General features: G+C 38.9%; 1 protein-coding gene across 6 annotated transcripts in view; it reads right to left on the reverse strand.

Moving 5' to 3' along the window:
* Positions 1-384: 384 nt before the first annotated feature.
* The window catches only part of ASAP1 (ArfGAP with SH3 domain, ankyrin repeat and PH domain 1), a 194,817-nt gene continuing 183,377 nt past the window's right edge, over positions 385-11,824 (reverse strand). For all 6 annotated transcript variants that reach the window (XM_042466317.1, XM_042466315.1, XM_042466316.1 and 3 more), the window contains 3 exons: positions 8,252-8,754; positions 5,733-5,855; positions 385-2,537 (listed from right to left, as the gene is read on the reverse strand). In XM_042466317.1, coding sequence (XP_042322251.1) covers positions 2,463-2,537; positions 5,733-5,855; positions 8,252-8,754 — 701 coding nt within the window. In that variant the 3' untranslated portion in view covers positions 385-2,462. The remainder of the gene's footprint in view (positions 2,538-5,732; positions 5,856-8,251; positions 8,755-11,824) is intronic.

Here is an 11,824-nt window from a genome sequence, read left to right on the forward strand (position 1 = left end):
TAGAAAAGGGCAGCAGGAGGTTCATAATCAGGTCTAGAAGCCTCTTTGACATAATCTCAAACCCAGGATTTGAGGGAAAGGTTGGGTGGCCTGGGTCCTAAGCTTGCCAGGACTTCTACCTACCTCAGAGGAGAGACATAGACAGGGTGTCTCATCCCCTTATAGCCAATGTGAGTCCCTTAAGCTCCTGAAACCCTCCAAAGCCTATAGGGCCCTTCTCTCTCTCTCTCTCTCTCTCTTATATATATATATATATATAGATTAGTTGCAGGGCCCTATAGGCTTTGGAGGGCTTCAGGAGCTTAAGGGCCTCACAAGATATATATACTTTTTGCCCCAAATTAACCAAAGCCTCCCAAACTGGCTGCAAAGGTAGGGTTGTTTCTCTCACCCCCACAAAGGGTGTGTGTGTGGGGGGGGGGGGGAGGCCCAAAAAGATGATTGAAACATGCCAGGCAGGCATGTGGGGAGGAAATGCCCCCTCTGCAGTTGCACACCACTGCTTTACAGTCAGGCTCAGGACTAAAAGGTGACTCCAGGTTTTACCTCTTCTTTCCATATTGGCCACAGGCAGCACAAGCACAATATGAGGCTGGCCAGCCACATGATTGCTCATTTGCATTATTCCTTCTCTTACCATTGTCTGGCCACATCCCCAGTGAGTAATGCTGGAAAACCCATTGTCATTTGGAAGAAAGTTCCTTAAACCTTGTCCTTCTATATCTTTTACAACAAAAACCAAGGAAGCGATAACTTTGTAACACATTACTTCTGAGCACTGCTTTGATGAACCAAATGCTTAAAAATCACTTTCCAATAATAACTGATAAATATGTTGTTTTTCATCATGCAAAATTTCTTAGACTGATTATGTTTCATATGTTGCCTTTTAAAAAAACAAATATTCACTGAGTACAGGTCTGTATAACATCAAAAGTGAAAAACGAGATCAGCTTGAAATTGTGCTCCTGTGAAATGAAATCTTTTGACATGGAGTCATAAGAATATGAAACAGAGGAAAGGAAAATTGTCCTATTGCCAAAGTAAGCAACTTTAAATAATATTCTATGATCAAGGAGCAACATAAAAATATGTTCTATCAACGATAAACAAAGCATAAACTTTCTGATCAAAAATAAGGAAAAATAAGGATTGTTAATAAATAAGTGATATAGAATATATGAGAAATGGATATGCCCTTAATACATGAGTTTTAGGTCCAAGTAATGCAGTACAACTCTGCATCTATCAAGTCAAAACAAGCTCTTCTTATTAACCTTTTGGTTCCACTAACGGTGGTGGATTTTCATAGTTCAACTGAGAGCCATAATTAGGATTCAGTATCAGCATATGTAAATGAAATTATTACTGCATGGTTCCATTAATTAATAGCTGATAAGTTTTCTTTCACATATTTTTGATAATCATTTTAAGTATTTTGATGTCTCCAGGCCAAAAGAAAACCACCATTATATTATCTTCTTGTATCAAATTCCCCTAGCCACAAAGTTGTTTTCTAGATAAGCCAATTAATTAGCAAACACAGACTTATGTTAGCTGAATATTCATCAAGGTGGGAAATAATTGTCACAAGGCTGAACTGCTTAAATAAAAGCTTTAACACAAGTTGACAGATGTCTTTAACATTCCTCCATTAACTAAGATTGTAAGGAAGCACATGAATCCATGCAGTTGTGGACAGACTATGTTTCTTTGAGACCCTGGTTGAGTGAAAGGAAATATCCAGCCAAAAATTCCATATGATATTATACCAGAGTAATTCTGATTGAACACTGTCAGATGGTTTTAAGTGAGGTAAATACCACAGGGATGAACCGTTAACTACATAATACGTACATAAAATGTTGCTCACACAGCATAAAATACTACTACTAATCTGTAGCATCAGTGAATATTTCTTTTGTTTGATGTGCACACTGAACACTTTTTTTCAAAACAAATACCAAGGAAGTGGAATTTCACAAGCTGTTATGTGTTTACATTTGTAGCTGTAAACTGGGCTGTAAATGAGCCAAAGCAGTTCATTTTGAAAATGGAATCTAATTCTCTGCTATTATTGAAGAATACTGATTAATTAGGAATGGTAACATCTGTACAGTTAAATAGGACTGAATGAGACCATCCATATTTAGAAAGCTGGTAGTTCATACACACAGAAAGAGATGTAAGTGCTTGATGCCAAGGATGGCTTGAGCAAACCCAATAAGGCGTGCCAGGTCCCAAGGCTACCATAATACTGGCAAAGGCGGAGTAACACCATCTATTTACAATACAAGTCACCTCGTAGGGTGAGCCATGAGTTCTCATTCTATTAACAGCAGTTATATATACATATATATCCACAATTGTGCACAGAATTACAAGGATGCAGCAGCTGTTTGCTTCGTGCTAAAAGCCCGTCTTGCAGGAAGGATGTGCAATGCTCAAGTTTCCAATCTGACTTAGTCTGACAAAATGTGGACGAAGGATACTGGGAAAACCCCTTTCCTTTCTGGTTCTCCTTCGATGTGGCCAATCTGCAAAGAACAAACAGCGTTTGACTGGGAGACACAAGTTCTCTGGTACATGTTCCTGCAACTGTTAAATGTCATGAATCTTTGAGGTGCTCTCACCATGGGCCAGAGCAGACAGGCATGAAAGAGAAGCCCAAGTATGCTCCAGCCACAAGCAGGTTGGAACCATGTTGACCAAATGGCCTGTTCCCAAAGTGGGCCCCAGCTGCAGGACCTGACCTGCATTACCAGGAGCCAGTCCAAAGAACTGGAGCGGGGCTTTGGCCGCTTTGAATACATTAGTTGTTTGAATGCCATGCCTCCAAAGCAGCCGGAAGCCACTCTATTTGGCCCATCTGTTCCAGTCCCATGTACACTAAATGCTAGCTATTCAAGTTTCACAGTTTAATAACCTCATGTCCACCTTTGTGCTTGATCCATTTTTATATGGAATCAAATCTGAGTTTAGAAACTTCTATTTGTAGATTACACAATTTTAACACAAAGATCATGATTTTAGTTAAAACAATAGGTATGGTTATTTGAAATGGGAAATAGATCAATAGCATTTGCAAACAATATCCACCCAAATTAATCCCCCCCTCCCAAAAAAAGAGTCAAACAAATAGTATTTGAGCTTGGAGGCTCTGTTTTTCAGATGTACAATACTTTTCTTACAGACCATGAAAAGCAGCAGCTAAATGGGAAGACTTTATCTAATGAGCCTCACAGTATTCCAATATTTCTTTCAAATACAGCTATTTCTGATCAGAAATCGAAGATACATGGACTTGACTTTTTCTTACTTGCTCATGGCAACACAGGAGATTGAAGAACATTTGTTAATTCCATTATTGAGAGTGAGTTTATTTAAAATATTGTTTCATATAGTTTGTAAAGCATTTACATTTCTGAAAACTGTGGGCTTCCTTTTTTATTTAAAATTATGCTCTGGAATTCTGTTTCATGAATATCGGTTTTAATGACTGGATAACAATACTATTGATTGGCCAGAAGTCTGGCTTTTAGTTGTGTTTTTAGGAATGCTTCATACTGTGTGTTTATTACACAGATTATAGAAACCTATTTAAGTTTCATAATGGTAATTTGCAGAATTACTTTAATTACTGTGTTAGCCAGCATGGTGGTTTGGGTGCTGGAGTAGGACTCTGGAGACCAAGGTTCAAATCTCTGCTCACTATGGAAATCCACTGGGTCACCTTGTGAAAGTCACTCTCTCAGCCTCAGAGGAAAGCAAAGGCAAATCTGCTCTGAACAAGTTAGCCTGTTTGTTGCAGCTCCAGAGAACAGGACCCGGAGCAATGGATTCAGACTACAGGAAAAGAGGTTCCACCTCAACATTAGGAAACACAACCTGACAGTGAAACACGCTCCCTCAGAGTGTGGTGGTCTCCTTCTTTGGAGATCTTTAAATAGAGGCTGGATGGCAATCTGTCAGGAGTGCTTTGATGGTGTCTTCCTGCATGGCAGGGGGTTAGACTTGATGGCCCTTATGGTCTCTTCCAACAACATGATTCACTGAAATTCTGCCAAGAAAACTCTGTGATATTCTATTCACACTAGTCAGGTTGTCAGTTCATGATTGTCTCAGTCCCTGAGGTTTCCAGGCTAAAACTTGAGACTTGAGGATGGCTCCTGCTGATGTTGTTAAGCATTATGCATTAAGCACTAACCACAATGGTTCACAGCTTGTCATTCAAAAACACACACACAAACAGAAAATAATTCTGTGTTTGGAAATTGAGAAATCTTAGCTAAAAGAGCAGTTCCCAGATCAAGTGAAATGCAGATAATTATTGTTTCTCATTTAATTTAGGGAGACAGAATCAGGAACATTTAATCTAGCCATCCTGCTCTAGAGTACCCGGGAGACTAGGGTCTGAATCCCTGCTCAGCCATGGAAAACAACAGGGTGCCCTTGAGAAAGTCATACTCTCTCACTCCACCTCAGAGGAAGGCAATGGCAAACTACCCCTAACAAATCCTACCAGGAAAAACCTGTGAGAGGTTCACTTTAGGGCCACCATAAACTGGAAATGTCTTAAAGATACACAACAATTATCTCTGGTGAAGGATCTTTGAAACTGATCTAAAATATGTTGAAATAATACATATTTTTGTTTATCCCATTCCCTCTACCCTTAATGAACAACAGTAGCAGTTATGTCAAATATTCAGAGCCTCAGACCTGTCAGTGTAAGTGTCAGTTAAGTGGAATACACCGTAACTGTTGATGGATTTTTATTTTATTTTACAAAGGAACAATGATGAATGCTTTTAGGTTGGTCTTGATTAAGGCCAGGGTAGCAATCAAATAGAAAATACTTGGAATACTTTCAAATACCACGTTTCAACAATTCTCTTCTGAACTGGATCTTGCACACTGATCATATGCTTTTCCTTAATTATTCTCATCCTTGTGATGAAGATGTGCACACATGCAACCTCCAAAGACACATTATAAGATTGTGACTGCACAGCAATGATGAAGATCTACTCTCAGCAGCAGAACATATTGCTTTTCCAGCACAAGGTCTCTTGGCATCACCATGTAGCTGTGAGAAACAGTCTTGTCTGAAAAGCAGGAGAGAAGCTGCCAGTCAGTCAAGACTAGCATTCCCTAATCTAGTCGCCTCTGTATGTGTATGATTACCAGTTTCATAATTTACAGTCTGAATTTACCCATGCTGGATTGGTATTATGTGTGTTGTAGTTCCACAGAACTGAAATTCATGATTTGTAAGCCGAAGAGGTTTTTAGTAGTCTTCATAGAGACAGGATTTAGTTTTCTCTTCCCATCCACTCACCTTTTTTTCAAATGTCCATATTACCTCCCCCCATATTGCAGCACTGTCTTCAGTTGTGTAACACTAGACTAAGGTAATACTGTGACATGTGAATGTACACTGGTGCAAATCAGTGTAACTATGCATATCTTTGGCTTACACTGCCAATGTCAAGCAGAATATTCAGATGTATCTCAGTCTAACTGAAGTTAATGGCAAAACATTTCTGACATTAACAGAGCTGCACCTGATACCTAAACTACAGAATACAACTTTCAGTAATACATAAGATTTATCATCCAAGTAGAAAGATGTCATAAGGTATCTCCATCATATGATAATGTTTGGCAATCCTTGAAAATGCTATGTGATACAGAGGTTTTATTACTGTTTAAAGCAGAACCATACATACCCACCACTCTTGGTCCTCTTCGCCTGTTACAATAATAATTTCACCTTCAACAAATGTGAGTTCATCATCATTATCTGCTTGGCAATCATAGATTGTCTTCACTCGCCTAACTTTGTTCTTGCCCTTTAAAAAAAAAAATCTAATTAAAGCAGAAAAATATAGGCCTGCATTTCATTGACAGCAAATCCAGTGAGCACTGCAATTACATTTCTGTCTAGGTGTAGAATAAACCATGCTTCAAATATTTAGAACTAAATCCTCTAATTTAGTATTACAAATCCACTAGTAAAGCAGACCCATTGAGTCAATAGTAAATCAACACTAATCTAAGTTCCATTGATTCAGTAGATCTGCTGTAGGTAGGTCTAACAATGAGATTAAAGTCAAGGGTTTTATTTTATTTAATAGTAATGCATTTATCACAGTTTTTCTAAAATTTCCATCATGCAGAACCCCCAAAACAGTAATATATATTGTACATACATCTGAAAACCAGTGACTCTGATGTAATTAATCATAGAAATAGCAGCAAACTTAGTGGACAAGGCTGCATAACAGGATACACAAAGGCATGTAAATGAGATGTCACCAATACACAGCAGAGAGGCTGAATGTAGTTGTTCCCCTCACTGATGGGTTCAAACATAATGATACCTGCTCTAAAAATCATGATTTGTTGGACAAGAAATTCTTTCCTTACTATCTTTCATCTTCATTCAGTAATTTATAGCATTTTAAAGTCCACATTTCAGCTACAAAGACTTCCACAGAAGGCTGGTCAGTGCTTCACTGCCATTCCCACCAGAGCCAATGACATGTTGCCAGCATGGAGAAACTCATCACTATTTGTTCAATTTGGTGACACATCTCAGGAAGATCCTTGCAGGCTGGCTATTAAACTCTTAAGTTTACAGAACTTTCTGTTCTACAACGTACAGTCACACCTCACCTTAAGGCGCTGCAAGTTAGAGCATTTTGCTAATGCAGCACTTTTCAATTATATTCATATTTATTATTTTCAGTGCTTGCCTTGCTATTTAGGGAGTTTTCAGGGGTGATGTGCATCAGCTGATTCCAAGCTGAATTCAGCAAATCAGCTGGTGCCATTTTGTTATCTGTACTCGGTCTGTAAAAATATTTTTAGGCTGGCAAGTGGAAAAAAAAGAGGCAATGATTCATTTTACTGTAATATTTACTTTATGGTCTAAAATCTGACCCACCATATTAGCAAAGTATGCCTGTAGCACTTTTAATCCATTTACTGTATAGGTTTTCACAGATCCTTTTTTATGTAAAAGTTATCACATTATGTATACAGGCAAATGCAAATTTTATAATTGTTCAGCTCTTCTCTTGTTTAAAGTTAATAATCTAAGTCTATTGACCCCCTTCGCTCCTTTTTAGCAGTCCCCAAAGGCCATGTAAATATTTCTTAGCCAAAATATATTGGGTTAATTCAGTCTCCCCTTCTCATCATATTTTATTGGATGTTTCAGTCTTTTTGCTTTCAAATTCAGTTTAGTCATGTATTCAGTGAATCTCTCTGTCAGTCTCAGCCCTCTGAGATATGGACTAATAACGTTTGTTACTGATCATTGCAAGGATTACCAAGTTACTAAATATGGCATTAAGCACTCAAGAAAGGGACTGGTATATAGATATACACTGTATACCATTAATATCAAACGTCTTTGTTGAAGCTCTATTTTGATTTTACAGGTTTGAAACTTTCCAGCTATTAATAAGACAATGTGAACTTTCAGAGCTATCAACTTCTATCAAAATAGACTGCAAGGTTTTTTTTTTTAAAAGTGTCTGAAGTTGACAGCTCTAAACATTAATGTTTTTTATTAGCCTCCCCCCCCCCCCCCCCCCGCCCAAACACTTTACTGCTGAGACATTTTTCTTTAGCTTTCCATGAATCACAAGAGTTCTTGGAACTAGACAGATGAAAAGCAGGATACCATGACCTTATCCATCAACTCGAGTGTCAAGGGGAATTGGGAGACTGTAATCCCTTCTCCCAGGCAGAATATCACAAGTGGCAGACCAGTTTACTCATCTGTTGACCCCAAGATGATATAGCTTCTATTTCCTTCTTTCATATACTGGTACCTATTTGGTTTTGCTTTTGAATTATGTGTATTAAGACTATGAGCCTGCAGGCTGGGTTTGTTTTATCTTAAATAGGCACAGTACTATAAATTTAACTATTTTAATAGTGTACAGTACCATTAGTCACAATAAGCTGATTTTGGAATATGCAAATATACTTGTAAATTTATGTGAGCCAAGAGGCAGTGGAGAAATCTGTCAGAAATCTGAACAAAACACACTCCAAAAGCTGGCTCATCCAAGTCACATCACTGCACACACCCAACTTTCCTGAAGTTTTTGTTTGTTTTAGCTTTGGCTTTTTAAAATCATGTAACTGTCTTAAACTGTACCAATCCCAAAGCAGTATGTTGACAGAAAGAACAAAACCTTAGGTCAGCGTAAGGTAAACAGTATTTACCTACCATGTTTATTTTTCTTGGAAGTGGCACTGGGGTCTCTGGCAATGCATGGGCTACATCATTTGAGTCTTCAGAAGCTTGCTTTTGGATGGTTTCTCTAGACTGTACCTTTGGAGAAAGATCCAAGGAATGAGATTTTTGATTTGCTTCTGAAGGATGAGGCTTGGGTGATATTTCACCTGGAGTTTTAGCCAAAGCATCTCCTAGTTGAGGCTTTGGAGGAAGGTCCTTCATTTGTGGTTTTGGAGGTAAGTCTGAAAGTTGTGGTTTTGGTGGCAGGTCTCCTAATTGAGGTTTGGGGGGTAGTTCTCCTGGTTTTGGGGGTAAATCTCCAATTTGAGGTTTCTGGGATAGCTCCAGAGCCTGAGGCTTAGGGGGTAAATCTCCAGATTGTGGCTTCTGTGGTAGATCAATAGAAAGTGAAGCTGACTTCTGAAAGATTTCTGAATGTTGACTGGACTTATCTATTGAAGGAAGATGAATTGTTTCTATTTTTCTTAGTGCCACTGAAATAAAAAACATGAGAAGAATTTCAGAGCAATCCTTATCTTTCTGTAAGATGAAAGTTCTACCCATTCTTCACTCTCATTCTACAGCTGCCACTTACCCACTGCAAGCTGAACTTAGAATGTTACTTGAAAAAAGAAATGCGCTACTTTACTTGGTTGTCCCATTCTGCTCTAGTCATTATTGTTACATTACTGGCCTACACAAATGAAGACAAAAGAATGTTGGCATGAGTGTTATTGCTTCTTCTTCCAGGCTATGAAAGACATCTTTGAAGGCTCACCCAATGGGAAGGGGATTGCAGCTGGCCATCTCACTTATGCCTCAGAAGACTAAATTTTTTGTTTATTTTTTGAACTAACACCCAAGCCATGCCACACATATATATGTTTTCTTTCCCTGACCAATAGCACTTCATGAATCCTCCTGGAAACACTAATAGAAACAGTGGAATTTACTGGCCATATGTTCATTTCCAGCAGTGAAAGGTTAACATCCTGAAATATGTTGCTCCTTTTTCACATCCTGATAGGCCAGAATGGTGCTGATCTTTGAGGAGCACTCTCTAGTAGGAGCAAACCCTGAATTGCCAGCTTCATAAACTTTAAACTCAGCTAGGTAAATCAGCATGCATAAGAGAAGGTAGTCAGCCCTCCATATCCAAGAATTCTGCATTCATAGATTCAACCATCTATGGCTTGCAATTTTTTAAAAAAAAATCTAAAAAGAAACCTTTATTTTGCCATTTTATATAAGGGATATCATTTTACTATACCACTGTATATAATGGGACTTGAGCATCAAAAATAGTGCAGCATTTGACTGAATCAACACCAATCAGCATAAACTTGAACTCCTAGTACAACAAAGCAAATATGATATAATAGGCATCACTGAAACCTGATGGGATGAGTCTCATAATTGAAATGTGGAAATAGAGGGGTATAACCTTTTTAAGAGAAATAGGCCAAACAGGAAAGGAGAAGGAATAGCACTATATGTCAGAGATATTTACACCAGTGAAGAGATCCAGGACATCAATCATGGAAGCCAGGTGGAGAGCATCTGGATAAGAATCAAAGGGGAGGGAAACAACAAGGATGTTATGGTGGGAGTCTACTACAGACCCCCAAGTCAGACTGAGGAATTGGATGATAGCTTTCTAGAACAGATGACCACACACTCAGAAAAGAGAGATGTAGTAGTGATGGGCGACTTCAACTATCCTGATATTTGCTGGAAATCAAACTCAGCAAAATCCTCAAGGTCTAGCAAATTCCTCACTTGCCTGGAAGACTATTTCATGGTCCAAAAGGTGGAAGAGGCAACAAGAGGGTCAGCTATTTTAGATCTGATCCTAACCAACAAGGATGACTTGGTTAATGGGGTGCAAGTGGTGGGATCATTAGGTGGAAGTGACCATGTTCTCCTGGAGTTGGTTATACAATGGAAAGGAGAAGCCAGGCATAGTCAGACACGCATTCTAGACTTTAGAAGAGCGGATTTCAGTAAACTTAGAGACGTATTGAGGGTGATCCCATGGTCAGAAATACTAAAAATTAAGGGAGTTCAGGATGGATGGGAGTTTCTCAAAAGGGAGATACTGAAGGCACAATTTCAAACAGTTCCAGTAAAAAAGAAAAACGGGAGGTGTCTCAAGAAACCAGGATGGATGACTAAGGAACTTTCAACTGAGCTAAGTTTTAAACGGAACATGTATAAGAAATGGAAAAAGAGGGAAATCACCAAAGAGGAATTCAAAGAAATAGCAGGCACGTGTAGGAGTAAAGTCAGAAAAGCTAAAGCGCAGAATGAACTCAGGCTTGCTAGAGAGGTTAAAAAGAATAAAAAGGGCTTATTTGGATATGTCTGCAGCAAAAAGAAGAAGGAAATGGTAGGGCCACTGCGTGGAGAAGATGGCAAAATGCTAACAGAAGACAAAGAAAAGGCAGAACTACTCAACACCTTCTTTGCCTCAGTCTTCTCAGAAAAGGAAAAGGGTGCTCAACCTGAGGATAATGGAGCGGAGGACAGAATAGGGGAATTTCAGCACAGAATAAGTAAAGAGATAGTAGAGGAATACCTTGTTAATCTAAATGAATTTAAGTCTCCAGGCCCAGATGAACTACATCCAAGGGTATTAAAAGAACTGGCAAATATAATATCGGAGCCATTGGCAATAATCTTTGAAAACTCCTGGAAAACAGGAGAAATCCCAGCAGACTGGAGGAGGGCAAACGTTGTCCCCATCTTCAAAAAGGGGAAAAAAGAGGATCCCAACAATTATCGTCCAGTTAGTCTGACATCAGTACTAGGAAAGATTCTGGAGCAGATCATTAAACAGAGAGTCTGTGAACATCTAGAAGGCAATGCCATAATCACAAAAAGTCAACATGGGTTTCAGAGAAACAAGTCATGCTAGACAAATCTAATCTCTTTTTTTGATAAAATTACCAGCTTGGTAGATGAAGGGAATGCTGTGGATATAGTATATCTTGATTTCAGTAAGGCCTTTAACAAAGTTTCCCATGACATTCTTGCAAACAAGCTTGTAAAAGGTGGGCTAGACAAGGTAACTGTTACATGGATTTGTAACTGGTTGACCGGCCGAACCCAAAGGGTGCTCAACAATGGCACCTTTTCATCCTGGAGAGAAGTGACCAGTGGGGTTCCACAGAGCTCTGTCCTGGGCCCAGTGTTATTCAACATCTTTATCAATAACCTGGATGACAGGATTGGGAGCATACTTATCAAATTTGCAGATGACACCAAATTAGGAGGAATAGCTAATACTCCAGAGGACAGGATCAACATTCAAAACTACCTGAATAGACTAGAAAGTTGGGCCAAAGCTAACAAAATGAAATTCAACACGGAGAAATGTAAGGTACTGCACTTAGGGCAGAAAAATAAAATGCACAGATATAGGATGGGGGACACCTGGCTGAATGAAACTGCATGTGAAAGGGATCTGGGAGTCCAAGTGGACCACAAGCTGAACATGAGTCAACAGTGCGATGTGGCAGCTAACAAGGCCAATGCAATTTTAGGCTGCATCAATAGAAGTAT

This window comes from Sceloporus undulatus, chromosome 4 (assembly GCF_019175285.1).
Source record: "Sceloporus undulatus isolate JIND9_A2432 ecotype Alabama chromosome 4, SceUnd_v1.1, whole genome shotgun sequence".
In the NCBI taxonomy this organism is placed as follows: Eukaryota; Metazoa; Chordata; class Lepidosauria; order Squamata; family Phrynosomatidae; genus Sceloporus; species Sceloporus undulatus.